This window comes from Arachis ipaensis, chromosome B07 (assembly GCF_000816755.2).
Source record: "Arachis ipaensis cultivar K30076 chromosome B07, Araip1.1, whole genome shotgun sequence".
Lineage (NCBI taxonomy): Eukaryota > Viridiplantae > Streptophyta > Magnoliopsida > Fabales > Fabaceae > Arachis > Arachis ipaensis.
Genome location: NC_029791.2, coordinates 22967943 through 22986594, shown reverse-complemented (window position 1 = coordinate 22986594; position 18652 = coordinate 22967943). Strand labels below are relative to the sequence as shown.

The window sequence follows — 18652 nt, the reverse complement described above, 5'->3', positions numbered from 1 at the left end:
AACCAACACTATCACCCGAACCAAAATAACTAGCATCACAATTAATCTTAAAAGTAGCAATGGATGGGGATTCCAAAAACCATTTAGCGTAGAGGGAAGGGACATACGTTGTAATTCAAAGATATTCCTAAGCTCCTTTTCTGAAGTTAATGCCAGACAAATCACTTTTTCCGGAGGCCAAGTTTCATCGGGATTAAAGATGTCATTATTCCTTGCTCGCCATATCCACCAAAGGCCCGAAAAGAACTTGAACGGGTGCTCTCTGCTATGATACAAGAACCAATTCTTCAAATCCAAAGGATGACAAGGAATATCCAACCTTTGCCAGACAAGCTGAGCTTTTGGACAATCCCGAATACAATGTAAAACTGATTCCTGGCTAGAAAGACATCTTGGACACCTATCCGATGACGACATCCCTCTTCTAAAGCGAAAACTTGCAGTAGGAAGATCCTCCTTAAGACACAACCAAGCCAAAAACTTATGCTTTTCCGAAATAGTACCTTCCAACTAACAAGATTCAATCCTCTTCCATCAACTTGTCCTTTCCAAAGAAAATTCCTCATCATAGACTCCAATTTACTAATGATTCCTTTGGGAAAAAATAGAGACCTGCATCTGGTACGTGGGAATAGCAGCAGCAACAGAATTAACCAAGCAGAGGCTACCAGCCCGATTGAGTAAACTTCCTTTCCAGCTTGCTAGCCTACTCCGAATCTTATCCAGGACACCATTGAAAGCTGAACGAGTCACCCTAGAATGGCTAAGGGTAACTCCAAGATACTTGCCCAAGTCCTGGACAAATCTGATAGAGGATACCCCAGTAAAAACCTTTTTTCTTGTTGCAGAGACATTCTTGGAGCAAAGCGCTTTAGACTTCTCAACATTAATCTTCATACCAGATGCTTTGCAAAAAGTCTCTAAAACCAACATCACATTTTGCACTTGTCTCTTTGTAGCTTTACAGAACAAAAGCAAGTCATCCGCAAACATTAAGTGGGATATTCTTGGTCCCCCTCTAGAAATAGCAACCGGCTCCCACAAGCCCAAATCAACCTGATGACTAATAAAGCATGCCAATCGCTCCATACACAACACAAAAAGATAGGGTGACATAGGCTCTCCTTGTCTAAGACCTCGGCTAGGAGTAAAGCCATTCAGACGACTCCCATTCCAAAGAATAGATAAGGAAAAAGCAGTGACACAATTCATAATAAAATTAAGTGTAGGAATAGGAAAACCAAAGCTTTTAAGGGTATGAGCTAAAAACCTCCAGTCAACTCTGTCATAAGCTTTCTCCAGATCAATCTTAAAGGCTAGTGTGCCTTTCTTTGATTTAGTCTTCTTCATAAAGTGGAGGACTTCTTGAGCAATAATGATGTTGTCAGGAGTTCTTCGTCCCGGAATAAATCCTCCTTGAAGCGGGCCAACAATCTCCGCAAGATGAGGACGAAGCCTATTAACAAGGACCTTCGTGATGATCTTGTAAACTATATTGCAGAGACTAATCGGCCTGAAATCTTTCATAGATACCGGTGATTCAACCTTTGGAATGAGAACCAGTAAAGTCTCCAACATTCTCGGATCAAGAGGAACACCAGAGAATGCCTGCTTAACCATCTTCCAAACATCAAGACCAATGATCTCCCAATATTCTTTGAAGAAGAAAGCTTAAAACCCATCAGAACCCGGAGCTTTAAAAGAGTTCATGTGAAAAGCAGCTGCTTTGACTTCCTCCATAATAACTGGTGCCGTAAGGTTATTGCAAGCTTCCTCATTCAGAGAAGGAAGAGGCACATCACCAAGGCAACCCAAATCAACATCATCCAAATGACAGAATAAGCTTTTATAGAAAGACTCTGCTTCTTGACTCAGAACCTCTGGATCAGTTTCCCACACTCCATCCTTGAGAAAAAGGCCATGAATCTTATTACGCTTCCTTCGCGCAAGAGTTTGAATATGAAAGAATCTTGTATTCCTATCCCCGAACCTTACCCACTGCTCTCTGGACTTTTGGAACCATATGAGCTCTTCTTGCACTAGAGTATTATTATAATCATCAAGCAACTGTTGCTCTTTCTGACGTAAATAAATACTATCCACCACTTCCAAACTCTTTTGTAAATAATTAATCTGCTACTCTAATTCACATTTCTTAACAAAAATGTTACCAAATACCTTCGAGTTAAACTCTAGTGAATTCTTCTGTACTTCCGAAAGCTTGCCATGAATTCCTCTATTACCAGACCACCATGACTGGTTCACAATATCCCTATACCCAGGGTGAGTAGCCCAAGCAGCAACAAATCGGAAAGGTCGATTCCCTTTAGGCTGAGGACGACCTTTACAACGCACCAGAATAGGGCAATGATCAGACTGAAGCCTATTTAAAACTTCTGCATAAGCCTCTGGAAAGATAGATAACCAACTACTATTTATACAGACTCGATCAAGCTTTTTTGCCACGTCAACATAATTTTTCACCCTCCTGTACCAAGAAAACTGCCTCCCAATAGTCTTCAGATCAAACAAACCACTATCCCCTAATGAAGTAGCAAATATGTCGGCTCTTTGATGAAAAAATTGACAGCCCTTAGATTCATGAGAAAATTTGACTTCATTAAAATCACCAAGAACAATCCAAGGTCCTTGAAAAATCATGGATTGTGCAACAAGATAATCCCAAAGGAGAACCCTTTTATTAAATTGAGGACTGCCATAAATACCACTACACCTCCAAATTAAATTATCAAAGTGAACCTCAACAGTAACACCCTGATCAAAAGCATCAATGAACTTACAACAAACACCCTTCGTAGAGGATAGAAACCAAATACCTCCCTTATGCCCCTCTGCTTCTACTATACCAACAGAGTGATACCCCAACCTTTTCCAAAATAATTTTAAATGCTGAAAAGGGGAGTGAGTTTCAACCACAATAAAGAAAACAGGTCTAAATTTCCTAACAAGTTCCTTACAATGCACCCGGGCTAACTTATTAGAAGCACCCTTAATATTCCAAACAATCATATTTAAACTATCCATAAATAATAGGGACAGAATAAATAAGAACATAAACTCTAAACAGAATCACCAACCTCAATAGGTGGTTTGTCCTGCGGTACTGGCACACTCTGATCCTCAATAATTGCCACCTTTGGACCTCCTGACACTGCACCTGCCATGCTTCCATCTACTAAGGTTTCCTCCGTTGTGCCACCATTTTTATCAACTGGCGAGTTCTACAAGGAAGAAGGCCGAGGACGCTTCCGTAGAGAGATTCCACGACGTGCAGGAGTTATGCGCGATGGAGATGGCGCAATTTCATGTTTTTCTCGCTTCCCCATCCTAATGCCAATTGATTTGCCTCTATCACCATGCAAATTGGGCCTTGGAACCCTTCTCGAACCAAACTTGTGCTGCTTTCCATCTTGGTCCTTCAAACCTGATGACTGGCCCATTGTGAATTTTTCCTTACACAGCACTTGTTGCCAGCCCTCTCCATCATCCATGCATGCCTCATTAACATGACCATCAGGCACGTGAGGAGCCAATGATTCCGTAACTACATCCTTCCCTTTAACAACTCCTAATTTCTCACCAAAATTACAAGGATTCTCACCCAAATTACGAGCTTCTGATTCAGCCTCTTGTTGAATCTCATGATTGTTGTGTGGCACTAATGTCGGGGCTTTATTATTTTTTTCATCACCAAAGGAATTTCCGTTTTCTTCCAAGGACTCATTCTCCATGCACAACGATTTATCATGCCCATACCGTGCACAAGTAGCACAAATCAACTGTAAACTCTCGTACTCCACTTCATAAGTCACACCCTCCACTATAATATGTTTGATTACAGGCAACTCAAGATTAATTTGAACACAAGCTCGGGCATATTTTCCTCTTTCTGCAAGCTTAGTAGCCAAATCTACTTTCACCGGAATCCCTATTGCAGAAGCAATTCGCAGCATTGCTTGTTCCTGGTAGCACCAAATTGGAAGTCCCGAGACTCGAATCCATACCAGCATTGATCCAAAGGATTTTTCGCATGGCCTAAAATCCACATCCCATGGCTTTACTGCAACATAGTGACCGTCTATCAACCACGGGCCACCAAGAATGACTTTCTCACGATCCGCAGCAATATCAAATTTAACCAAAAAATATCCAAACCCCACATCCAACAAATCAAACCCGCCTTTGATGCGCCATACTATCCGAAGCTTATGCATGAGAGCTGTGTAGCCATAATGCTTATCCAGCACCTTGATCACGATGGCTTCCTTATAAGGTTCAGCTAGACAGCTCTTTGCCTCCTTGGTAAAACTGACACTTGGTGGACGAGAATCACCCTACTTACCTATCACCGTCGCGATACCATCCCCAGATAAAGACCCTACTAATGCAAAGGCCTTAGACTTTTCTGCACCAATGACTTTATCTCTAAAAGAGACCTTGGATGGCTTTTCTAACCCCTCTCGAGAAGAACCCTCCTTAACACTGGATGCACACCCACCCACGCTCTCCCCCTTATTTCTTCCGATGGCATGACCATCTTCTTCACCGTGTTTCACCCTCAACCGCTCACCCCCGCTCTCTCCTTCTCTCATTCTCCTTGAGTCTTTCATGTTACTGTTTATTTTGCCAGAGCCATATACTAAACTTAGGGAAAAGAAAAGAAAAGGGGAGTATTGGGAAAGAGCTATAATTGCTAAATATTGATAGATTTTACCACGGTCTGTGCCAGCTGATTGGACCAATTTTAAACTCTAGGATACTAGCACCAAATTGTGCAGTAACTAAAACAGAAAGACCACTCCAAATTTAACTCTTACAGGTAATATCGAAGCTTTCCCTTTTTGGTATCCTGCTTTATGGGATTATATAGCTTATCAGTTGCGACCTCCATCTTTGCATTAGATTATTTTGGTATTTCAACAACATAATTGAAGACACCATCACCCAATCGCAATGGAATATCATGCCAAGGAGAAAATTGCATATTTTTCACTAAATCATTTCAGTGGGTACAAGGATACAACTCATTCTTACAACATTCTTCTTTACATATCTAGTCATATAAGAGCTTTCACATTTCCTAATTTACTTGACCACGGAATGCAGAAATTATAAATGCAATTTTCTTGGTTGGAATAGATTCAATGCATTTCTGTATAACATGATTCCCATTTTGATCACGTACACATCTCATAACATGTCCATCTAGCTCACGAACAAAGCTAGGCTTTTTGTTCAAGTTCAACGACCTCAAGTGCCTGCATGGGAGTAAATCAAAATAAAAACATGGCAATACTATTAAATTTGGAACAGAGACAAGGTTAAAAACATGTTCAAAGCTTGATAGTAGCCATTATCCTTCAAAATTCTTGTACAACTTTTAAGGTAAATAAAACTAGTTACCAGGGACAACCAAGTAACAGAATTGTGGCTTAAGCACCTAGTGCAACAATGGAGTTTCCTGTAGCCTAAAACAAATGAAAGTATAATATGCTTATTATGCACAATCCTCACCATGTCCAACAAAATTGTTTGACAAAATTCATCCTGTTTCCTCCCCCCCTTCCATTCAAGTGAAAATCTTGGATTTTGAGATTCTTTATGACTTAACCGTTTTGATGTGTTATAAATTCTAATAAAGCAGCTGAAGAACAGATGATGCTGATCATATGTCTCTGCCTTCTTGAAAACCTCGACAGCAATGGGAACAGTGGAGTTCAAAGGATTTCTAATCATGTTAACAAGGGCTTGATTGATCAAATAAGTAAAAAAAAAAATTGGTAATCTTCCAACTGCTTGTATACAACCAACCCTTTAGTACCAGTTCAATGGCCAGAAAGATTTTTCAGTTCTAGGATCAATTTAGATATATATTCTATAGCAGATAATAGATACCAATGTCTAGCAACATTTTCCATATAATATTAAAGCCGATGTTCGTGTTTATATTGTTAAAGCTTTTTCAAATTCAAGATACCAAACATTTCACGCACAATTTTTCAAATAGTATATGCATCAAAACATAGGTCTCGAAGCAATCAGTTTTGTAATACTACTAGTAATATCCTATGAAAAATCTAGGGCAGCATTTTTAACATAGTGATCATTTGAGTAGAACCACAACAAATTCAAATTCAGGTGAATGTTATCAACGTCAAATTCATCTCAATGATTTTTCAGCAACAAAAGAACTAGCACAGTGTATTTTCATCAACAAATTATTTAAAGTTCAATGAAGTAACAATGTGACACATTTGGGTTTGACAAATAACGTCACACATTTCATTCATTTGTGCCAAACTCCTCTACATACTTCATACCCAACAACCTTTGACTCTGTGTACATAACAAACACAAATGCATTCATCATAGATATATCTCCCTAACCCCATGCATAGATTCCTTTACAACATTGTTAGTTACTCGGGCCACTGCTTATTTCAAAAGTCCTTTTAAATTTCAGTTACCAGGTTTCTGCATAACCCCTTTAATTCTGTTTGATCCCAATTATACAATTATTAATAAAATAGTAAAAACCCCCAATTTCGGCTTCAATCAATGATAAAGTTCATGTTTTTATGGATACCCATTGGTGATCTTCACTCAATGTGATTATTTTTAGCAACAAAGAAACTAATTCATGGATATTTTTAGCAAAAAAAAATCAAAGAAAGCAACAAAATAGAAAAGGGAGGAACAGGGAAATTTTTTGGAACTCACCAAATTGGGACCAGGTTGTGCGAAGGAAGCCGAGGAGTTGCTGAAGGCGAGAGTTGCTAAAGGCAAGGAGGAAGTCCTGGGACCTGCTGCTTCTGTCTCCGGCGACGACGGGTGCAACAACGACGCGAGACTGACTACGAGGCGGTGACAAGACAGGGAGCGACGACGACGTCCAGTCCCTGAAGCTGCTGCTACTGCCGCCAGCGACGACGAGGGCAGGGAAGGTGCGCGAGATTGGAGACCGTACGTGAGCGACGACGAGCTTGTGGGAGACAGTTAGAGACACCGATGCCGATAGAGGGAGAGAACTTGGGTTCGCGTCAATGAGGCACAGAGGCACAGTGAGAGATGAGAGAGCTGTTGTGACAGTAATGCTGAGAGAGGAGAAGAGGACTGTGAAATGACGTAGTTTCATAGATCTAAGAAAAAAAAGAGACCTGAACCGGTTTATTTAAACAGAACGGGATCGAACCGGGTTTAAAGTTTTTAGTTTGAAAACAGATTTCATTAATCGGTTTTTAATAAACAACCAATTACAAAGTGACACGTCAGCAACCTTAAAAAAAAGTTTTTTTGACCATTTTTATGTGAGTCTCTCCTTTTTTTATTTTCCTCAATCGTCACCTTAGTCATTGCAATATTCTATTATCTTGACTCTTCTCTTTTTTCTAGCCAACTTCATCTCCTCTCTTTATCTGTTCTCTTTTTCTGTTGATTAATTTTTTTTATTCTATTTTTCTTGCTGCATTATTATGAGTTATAGGACTCATCTAACTGTTTATTCCATTCAGTAATTTCAGTAACTTGTATGATAGCTATTAGATGCACTGTTTTTGTATCGTCGTCTATTCCTTGTTTTTTCCTAAACATCAATTTGGTAATTTTAAAACTATTGATCTAGTGGGATAATAGATTTTACAGTACAAGTGGTGGTGGATAGAGAAGAAAGAGAAAATGAGAGGGGTATTTACAATTTTTTTTTAAACAAAGGAGTTCAACACAAACGTAGAGCTTAAAAGCAAGAAAAACAACAAAACAACACCTGTTAAAGCCACCTAGTAACATCTCAAAGCAAATATTTATCCCTATGTCATCTCCAACATTGACATCAACAATAAAAAGGATCTTCACACCTCCACTCCTTGTAATTAAGAAGCGTCATGTTAATGATTTCTTCAGTACCTTTACCTTTATTCTGAAACAACTTCCTGTTCCTTTCCAACCAGATGTTCCAAACAATGGCAAAGAAATTTATAAAACACTTTTTACGCTCCTCTTTCCTAGTTGTAGCACCTGTCCAGCTTTGAAAATATTCTTTCAAAGTACCCGAAACAGACCATTGTCTACTAAAATCAGATAGCCAAGCGCACCACACCTGCCAAGTAAATTCACAGCCAAGAAATAAGTGGTGAACATATTCAACATCCTTATTACATAATACACATACGTTCTCATCCTGATTAACAATTCCGAGTCGACACAACCTTTTCTTAGTGTTCACCCTATCTATCAAAACAAGCCAGGCAAACAACTCCACTCTTGGGGGGACTAAGCCTTTCCAAACAGTCTTCGTGAAGCTATAGCTTGTTATATTTTTCGAGAGCGTTTCTGCTTGTAAGACCTGCACAAATGAGTTAGTGGAAAATACACCTTGCTTGTCAAATTTCCAAACAACTCTATCCTTTCTGTGAATAGCTAGTTTAACCGGTCTCAAAGTGTCATGTAATTGATTCACAAGTTCCAACTCCCATTGAAAAAGCTCAAGCCTCTATTGGAAGTTCTAAATCCACTCTAACCTATCCTAGAACCCACAAGCCCCTATGACGGATCCTTTTTGGATTGAAACCGAGAAGAGCCTTGGAAACCTATCCTTTAAAGGACCACCACTTAGCCAGGTATCTTCCCAGAAATGAGTTCTCCTGCCGTCACCAATCTCTATAGACAAGCCAGTTATCATCTTATCTCTTATATGTTGCTCTTTAATCTGTAGCTGACAAATATCCTTTCATGGACCCCCTCTAGTAGGTAATGCCTGGGTAGATAATAGCTTATTAGGAGAAAGATTATTACAAGAGCAAACCACCTTCTTCCACAACGGACACTCCTCTTTGAAAACCTCCACCACCATTTAAACAGGAGGGCTGTGTTCCAAAGCATCACATTTCCAACTCCTAACCCACCTTGCTTTTTTGGAGCTTGGACCACTTTCCAACTAACCAAAGCAATACCATTCCTCCATCCTCCTTACTCTACAAGAACCTTTTCTATAATGAAATTAATTTCTCCGCAACAGCTTTCGACATCTTATATAAGCTTAAATAATATGCCGGCAGGCTACTTAAAATACTACTTTGATGAGCACCAGCTTCCCCGCTTTGTTGAGTATCTTAGATTTTTATAAGTTGAGGTTCTCCTCCACTTTGTCTATAATTAGCTTTCAAGTCTTGACCAACCTTGGATTAGCTCCTAAGGGAATTCCAAAGTATCTGATCGGGAGAGTAGCCTCCTTACACCCCAACAAGCTGCACATACTTCGAACCCACTATTGTTCACAGTTGATTGGGATCAAAATGAATTTGTCAAAATTGATACTTAATCCCGACATCACCGCAAAACTTCGTAGAAGCCTCTTGTAGTTTTTAATAGTCTCCTCTTTTAGCGGACAGAACAACATAGTATCATCGGCAAACTGCAGATGTGATAATTCTATATTGTCTCTCCCAACAAATAACGGGGATATCCATCCATTCCTAACTGCCTCTCCAATCATTCTATGTAGGACATAACAACAAGTACAAACAAGAATAGAGATAGATGATGACCTTGTCTCAGACCTCTTTCCATCTTGAACGGCTTTGTTGGTGACCCATTTATCAACACCGACATAGAAGTTGTGCTGACACACTCCATAACCCACTCCCTCCACCTTCGCCCTAAACCCATCTTCTGCAGAACAATGTCTACAAAATTCTACTTGACCCTATCGTATGCCTTTCGAAAGTTCAGCTTGATTATTGCCGCTTCCTTCTTCCTCATTTTAAGCCAATGTACCGTTTCACATGCAATAAGAGCCCCATCATGTATTTTTCGACCCTTGACAAACGTACTCTGAGTCTCTTCAACCAGCCTGGCATAACTGATCTCATCCTCCTAACCAAAACCTTTGAGATCACCTTATACATATAGCCAACCATACTAATCGGTTGGAGGTCCTTGATCTCCTTAGCCCCAATGAACTTTGGTGCCAAAGCAACCCATGTGATATTAGAGTCTGTCGGTAACCTGGACGTTTGAAAGAACCCTAACTCAGCTACCGTGAACTCAGCTCTAATCTCATCCTAGCACTTCTTAATAAAATTTATGTTATACCCATCACTTCCTGGTGCCCTAGATGATTCACAATCCCACACTACCTCTCTAATCTCCTCAACTGACAACAACAACTCTAAAGCCACAGCATCCTCTTCAGCTATCATATCCACCAGTCCATCCCTAAAACCCACTATAGGAGACTTCTCTTGATGATACAATTTCCTGTAGAACTCGCGGATAGCAATTTTTATTCTTGCTGGATTTCTTACCAACCTTCCATCAATTACCAAAGCATTAATCCTGTTATTTGTCCTACTTATTGAAGCTATATTGTGGAAGTACCTGGTATTTTTGTCCATATCCTTCGCAAGTCGTGATCGTGACATTTGTTTCCAGTGCAATTCTTTCCTCACATACCACTTCTCACAACAAGTCACTAACACCTTCCTTCTTGCTTCCACTGTTCCATCATATACCCCATTACTTACCATGTCATCTATCTTCTTGATCTCTTCCTTAAACTTCATAATTTTTTTATCCATGTCACCAAAGTTGTTTCTGTGCCATCTCCCTAAAGGAATCTTCAAGGCTTTCAATTTTTCTGTGAAGTGCATCTCCCCTAAACCCATCCATTCCTCTTTAATCATTCTTAGAAAATCGTCATGTGTAAACCATGAGTCCAGGTTTCGGAAAGGTCTAGGTCCATATCTCAACCTTGTATCTTCCACTATCATCGGGAAGTGATCTGATAAGCCCCTTGGCCCTCCTCTTAAGAAAATCTTTGGGAACTCCTTAACCCATTCCAGACTCACAAAAACTCTGTCAATCCAACTGCATGAACGACCTCTGAACCAGGTAAACTTACGGTAATTGAACGGCAAGTCCACCAAGTACATTTCTTGTATCCAATTTTTAAATTCTTCAGCAAATACTGATAGGCTCGCAGTACCCTTTCTTTCATCAACTTGTACAATCTCATTAAAGTCTCCCATAAAGCAACAAGGGACCTGGCATAATCTAGCTACATAGCTCAACTCTTCCCACATAACAAGCTTCTCATCTCTAGTATGAGCACCATAAACCAAGACAAAAGCACAGTTAAAATTGTTCTTTACTATGATCCCCTCCACACACAACCATCTCTCTCCTTTATAACAATTATTCATTTTAAAAAACATCTCATCTCATATTAACAACAACCCAACCGAAGCACCTCAGACTCAACATATTCCCACCCCGCACTATCACATCCCCAAAAACTAGCTATGTCAAACTGTCACTACCTGCCTTTTGGTCTCAATCAAGCCTAACATGTTGAGTTTATATTTTTTCTTAAGGTCTTTTATCATTCTCAACTTTTCATCCCCCCTCAACCCCCTAACATTCCACGAACTAAAGATCATTTTAAAGAATTATTACACACCTTTTTGTTATTCTTAGGTCTGCACCGTCTTGCTTTCACCAATCTTCTTTTCTGAGCAGTTTTTTCATTTTGAGCTTGGAGGATAGCCATGATATCATCTTCTTCGTTGTACAATATTGCACCAGACTCCACTGCTACTTCCCATGTCCTCTTGTTTTCCAGTAACTGCTCCTCCAAAGTTGTACACTGATTGTTACCAATTTCCTCATCATTTTTGTTTTCATAGTCCCCCGTTTGTGTATCTCCAACTCCATCCCCACCCTCACCAACATCCTCTGATCAACCGTAAAACCACTACGTCCATTCACAGCATCAGTTACTACAATTTTTTTGTTTGTGTAGCTTCTGCTTTCAGCTTCACTTACCGCCTTGTTCTCCCCATCTGAACCATTTTCCCCATCAATATCCCCATAATTCCCATCGTCGCTAACACCACCATGTATACCTTCGACAACCCCTTGTAGCCATAGCCTATACCCTCTTGGCACTCATTGTTATCAACCCCCTCAACCCCTGTAATCCTTCCAACCTCCAACTCTGCCGGTACCATCGCGAGAACATCATTCTCTAACTCCTCTGTATTGCCACTACCATTATTCCCAACCTTCTCAACCACAACCCCAACACTCACTGTGCTTGAGTACCGCTTGGGAGCTTCAAATCGGTCCTCAAATTGTTGGCTCCCACGGTTCCACTCTCGGACTGCACCAGAATTGACGCTTCCACCGTTCGAAACCTTCTTAATCGCAACCCCATCATCCACCATGCCTGGGCAGCGTTGAGCAAATGCAAGACGGTTCTCGAAGCCATGGCTCTCACCATCCCCGTCTCAGCCTATGCCAGCTCGCCGTGCTCCTAAGTCCTTAGTCAACATATCGCCTCCACCTCCAAAAATCATAGGTCTACCTGTTGTACTCGGGACATCGCGGCTCTCCCTCCATCTGCTGCTATCAACACGACCCAACCTCAGCTGACTTGGTCCACCCGTCACGCCTTTCCTAGCACCCATCAAGTTTTTGCCCGCTGGATTAGTTTGGCCCAACAGCATTTCATAGCCACAATTGTAATTACAAGAGTTCTTGGCCCATTTTATTTGCCTGCCTTTGTTTGTAATTTTTTCCTTTTTGGCACCCTCTAACAGCCCACAATGCATGTTGTCAAAATCCCAAGATACAGTTTTATCTGAATCTTCTTTATTACTCATAATGGCACCCCCACAAAATCAGCGCTCCCTTTATTAGCATCATTATGTCAATCGTACGTTACCAAATTAAGATGATTCTGATTTAAATTTTCATTAATCCACTCATTCAAAATACTTTATGAAATTATCGATTTGTCCTTTGCTTCTTCCTCCTCTCGCGTCACCAAAATTACGAGTTCTTCCGCCTGATTTACGCATTCTGGTTGGTATGCTTGTCTCACCGGCTTGACAACTGCATCTGTACAGTTACCTGTGATACTTTTCCTTTGTTGTTCACTGCTTGTGTCTCCATCAACACCATTATCCAACATACAACCTATTCCATACGTCTCTTGACCCACCTTTTTTACCAGGACATCGAAGCAATTGATTTCTATTGTAATGTGTATCCATTTGTTGATCACGTCCATAACACAGGTATAAATTTGCACTCTTCCAACACTGAAGCAACTGCACGATTCCATCATTGTATCACAACCTACTACCTCACCCCACTGACCTCTTAAGGTTTTAAAAGTTTCCACAGACCAAGCATGCAACGAGACTCCAAAGCATTCTAGCCACATTCTTTTGGACAGCATAGGCAAGCAATAATCTTATTGCTTCCATTCTAGCCACCGGAGCAAATGACTCATCAAAGTCAATGCCCTCTTCTTGATTGTATCCAAATATGTGAAAATATTTAACATTTGGAGGTGTTCCTTTCCATAGCTCATAAGAAGTTTTCTTTAACCCTTTTCTAATGATGGTTCTATTTAAAATATAGCAAGCTGTGTTCACAGCCTCTGTCCAAAAGAATTTTAGAACTTCATTTTCACAAAGTATTGCCTTAGCCATTTCTTGGAGACTTCTATTTCTCCTTTCAATAACTCCGTTTTGTTGGAGAGTTCTAGGACATGAAAAATTATGAGAAATTCTAAATTCATCATAAAACATTTCAAAGTCTTGATTCTCAAACTCCTTTCCATGATCACTTCTTAGACAAGCTATTTTTAAATCCTTCTCATTTTGAATTCTTTTACAAAGAGAAGAGAAAGCTTTGAATGCATCATTTTTGTGAGCCAAGAAAAAAACCCATCCAAATCTAGAGTAGTCATCAACCACCACTAAACCATAGTATTTTTCTCCCAAATTTTGGGTTCTAGTAGGACCAAAAAGATCAATGTGTAGCACTTCTAATGGCCTTTTGGTAGAGATTCTATCATTGGGCTTAAAAGAAAATTTGGTTTATTTGCCTAATTGGCATTCATCACAAGTGATATCTTTGTCAAACTTTAAGTTAGGAATACCTCTAACCAAATTTTTTTTACAAGTTTAGAAATTTGGTACATGCTTGCATGTCTTAATTTCTTATGCCAAATCCATTTTTCAGATTCTATGGAGGTAAAATATGTTACATTTTGTTCTTTAAGGCTATGTTTGTTTATTGTCTTTCAAATACATGGACACAGATATAAATATACAAAGAGACATATACACAAAGATACACAAATTTTTTATTGTGTTTGGTGATACTGGATAAGACACACCAGTATAAACTAAATATCAATTTTATCCCTATATTATCACCAATGGGATAAGTATAAGAGTAAATTAATAAGGATAAAAGAGTAAATATTTGTGTCTTATTCAATGTGTCTCAGTGTCTCATCTTTTTTGAAAGAAACCAAATACATGTATTTTATGTATGTTTGTGTGTCACCGTGTCCTTCAAAAATCCGTGTCTCAGCAAACAAACGGTGGATGTGTACCACCGTGTTTATGTATTAGTGTCTACGTCCATCAAACAAACGCAGCATACCACATTATTACACCTCTTTGCTACAAACAACGTCTCACCGAATTTTTCACAAATGACTAAGCATACCAATTTTTTTTAAAATGACCAATTATCCTAAGTCGCATAATTGACTAATGCTTAGTAAGTTGTATTTCAATCCGTTAACAAGAAAAATATCATTTATAAAGGAAGAGAAATTTTTACCTACTTTACCTATGGCCACTATTTTTTCTTTTCCGTTATCACCGAAAGTCACGAAGCCTCCATCATACTTGTCTAACTTGATGAAAAACGTTGACTTTCCGGTCATATGCCTAGAGCATCCGCTGTCTAAGTACCACATATTGTCCTTCCTATTGGATGCTAGGCACAACTGCAAGAAAAATTCTCAAGTGACCTTAGGTATCCAAATTTTTTTGGATCCTTTAATGTTAAACCATATCCTTTAGCCAAGATCATTATAATTGCCAACTATTTTGTAGACCTTATCACCAATCAGTTTTTCAATTATAAAGTATTGAATGGGAAAATGTCCATCTCGATTACATAAATGACAAAATCTTTTTTGTTGCTATTTTTTTAGATTAGTTGGGTTTTGAAATCTTATGTCATCTGAGGTAGAAGCCATGTTTGCAAATGGTGATCTTTTAAAGACAATTTCAGATTTCTTATGAAAACCCAATCCAGCCTTATCATAAAAAGGTTTTTGACTAGCCAATAGTTTATTTAAATTTTCAGAACTTTGAGTAAATTTGACCGGATCTTGTTTTAAACTTTTGACCTCTTTGTGCAGCCTATCATTTTCTTCAAAACAGTTTAAATATGCAATTACTGAATGTTGTTTCTCACAACCTTTAATTTCAGCTTTAAGCCGCTTGTTTTCTTCAACAAGATCAACAGCGGTTTCGTCTTCCCTTAATTTATCTTTGAGAAAAGCATTTTCAGCTTTTAAGATGTCATTTTGAGATTCAAGATCATGATTTTCATTTAAGAAGCATCTTAATTTTTCAGTAAGATGATCAGTCATGAGATGAAGGTCTTTATTGGAATGTTCAACAAAAATTACCTCATCAGGTTGGTTATGGTCGGCCATGAGGCAGGTTTGAGAGTTATTTTCTAGATCCTTATCTTCATATGAATCGTTCTCCAGATCCTCCCAAGAGGCCATAAGCCCCTTCTTTTTGTCTTTTCTGGTCTTATCTTCTTTCTTCAGTTATTTTGCTTAAGTCCTTCTTTGGTCTTCTTGAACTGCCCCCCTTGCTTCTTCCTTTCAGCTTCATCATTTTTTGGAATTTCTTAGCAAAAAGAACAAACTCGTTATCAGATAAATTATCACTGGATTCATCATCCAGAGACTCAGCAAATGATTTGAGAGCAATTCCTTTTTTGTGTGTGTCATTTTTCAAGTAAGTGGTTTCAAAAGCAAGTAATTTTCCTCTCAATTCATCATAAGTCATTTGACTAATGCCACTACTTTCGGCTATGACTATGGCCTTAGTTTCCACTCTTTTGAGAGACTTCTCAGAAATTTTCTCACTAGCACAGGTTCAGGATGAGTAATCCCCAAGCATCTAAGCCGTTGATGATGACGGTGAATCTTTTGAATATTTCGTCAATAGATTTTTCTTCCTTCATAGAGAACATCTTGTACTCTTTACACAACATGTCTATTCTGGTCTTCTTTACTTGGATAGTGCCTTCGTGTGTGACTTGGAACTTATCCCAGATCACCTTTGCTGTTTTGTATCTTGATACCTTTCGGTATTTCTCGAAGCTGATAGCACAGTTAAGCATGTTGACAACTTTAGCATTGAGCTCTATTTTCTTCTTGTCTTCATCATTCCATTCAGTTTCAGACTTGGGAACAACTACACCATCTGCTCCTGTTTTGGTAGGGACTTGGGGACCATTCATGATGATCTTCCATATGTTGTAGTCCACCGATTAAACAAAGATCTTCATTATTTCCTTCCAATAGATGTAGTTATTTCCATTGAAGAATGGAGGTCTGTTGTTGGATTGCCCTTCTATTAGAGTATAGGCCACCACGTTGGAACCATTGTTGCTCGCCATTAGGATCTTTCCTCCAAGCTGCAAAGTTTGATCTCTTTGAGACCAAACTTTGATACCAATTGATAGTTATCAGTGGTTAAGAGAAAGAAAGGGTTGAATCTTGGTCTCCTTTTCTTGCTGACTTTTAACCTAGCTTAACCAAGAGACCTTGAGGAGATATTTTAGTTTTTGTCTCGTATCAAAATACGAGACACTTTCTTTTTGTCGCATAAATTTCAGAAACTGAGATAGAGTAGAGAAAAGAGAATTACACACAGATGTATCCTGGTTCAGCTACCCAGTGCAATGTAGCCTACATCCAGTCTCCATCACAACTGTGACGGAATTTCACTATCTTTCAATGGATTACAGTCACCAATTCTCCCTAGGATCTACCCAATCCTATCCGGGACAAATCCAGATTCTAACCCAATCTGAATTTGACTAGGACTTAACCTAGCTTTCAACAGCCAAGTGCTAACCCAACTTGCAAGAAAATTTTCGCAGGATCATGACACAAAATAGAAAGATCTATAAAGAAAATATGAGACATATTATGCTTTTTTCTCCAAGTATAAGTCACTGACTTTTACCTCTCATTGGCTTTTTCTTACAAATCTCACCATGTTTGTCTTTTTCAATGAGACTCATACAGACTAAACTGAGAAAAAGAAATACTCAATGAGAACCATGAAGGAGAAGAACTCAAAGCAGCTTAGGTAGCTATGAGAACCGAACTCAGTGCTTTGTTCTACTCTCTTGCCTTGAACCCTTGGCCATTCACCCTTATTATAGAAGAGTGAAGCTTCCAATGTTGAAATAATTCAAACCTGTTGCTGTCTTCTTCTCCAGCATCAGACTTTACAGCGGTGTCATCAGAACATAGAGAGAAGGCTGAATCTTTAACATGCAGCTTACCTTCTCTTTCATCCTTTTTTTTCAAGCTTCTTTAATCTTGATCGTGAATCTTTTCTTTGGCCCCAAGTTTAGATTCGGACCGTGAATTTTCTACTGACCATATTTGACTTTATTTTTTTCATGGTTGCTTGATCTGTACTTGAGGCTTGGCAGATTTCTTCACGGTTCCTAGGTGTAGCACAAATGGGGAAAGATACGTTTTGATGTGCTCTAACCTAATAAGAATTGCTTCTTTGTTGTAGTCCTTCTTCTTGCTTGGATTTGGAAATAAACTTTTTGTTCTTGACCAGAACCTAGCTTTGGCTCTTTTCACTTTCTTCTTTCTTGGTTCTGAGCTTTTGATGAGAAAGGGAGAAAAAGAAGAGAGAGAAGAGAGAGAGAGTGTGTTCGGTAGAATTGAAAGAGAAATCAAATGAGTTTGAATTTTATTTACTTTGTTGGTGACCTAGTGATTTGTGTGGATTTGGCTTTAGGATCACCGAGTGAACTCAGAAGGGTTTGGTCTCAATTCCTTCTTTCTTTCTTGGTTCATCCATATTCCTTCCTTGGATAAGATTGGAGTTGTGAGGCTGAAATTACATTCGGCCAAGGTATATGTGTATTAGCTTAATATTTGGGCCATCTTGTGCATAGATGGGCAAGACATTGTTTGGGTTGCATCTCAAGCTGCATGGGTCAATTTTGCTTAACTTATTCTCCTGCACACTAAGACAAATTACACAAACAATTTATAATGATCCAATAATATTTGTTCATCATTTTTAACATCTTTAATTAAGAATTAGTTTTTCAAAATCAATAGTTACTATTATTATAATGAACTGTGAATGACATAAAAAACTCATTTCTTCATTCATTCAATTTTCTTGGCTAAGGTTTTATTCATCTCAGTCATTATAATTATAGGGCTCAAATTCTTTACCGAGAGTTGATGGATTCCTTATTGACTAATCATTAATGCTACAAGTATTTAAATCATACCCAATATCCATTCAATTAGCATCCTAGGGTATTGTGGTCATACTATTTATTCCCAACATTCTCCGCCGTCATCATCATCTTTTCACCATTTTCGACCACCATCCTCCTCGGCCACCACCATCGACGACCCCTGTCTCTCTTCTTTTTCTTCTTCCATTATCAGCATGGATCACCAACAAATTTCTCTCCTTTTTTTCCTCCTTTAGTTCTAGTTAGCTTTTTTTACTCTCTCTTTTTCTTC

General features: G+C 38.9%; 1 protein-coding gene across 1 annotated transcript; it reads right to left on the bottom strand.

Annotated features, from left to right (window-relative positions):
• On the bottom strand, positions 15997-16374 carry LOC107607029. The gene has a single exon (XM_016309019.1). The coding sequence runs from the start codon at positions 16372-16374 to the stop codon at positions 15997-15999; it is 378 nt and encodes a 125-aa protein (XP_016164505.1).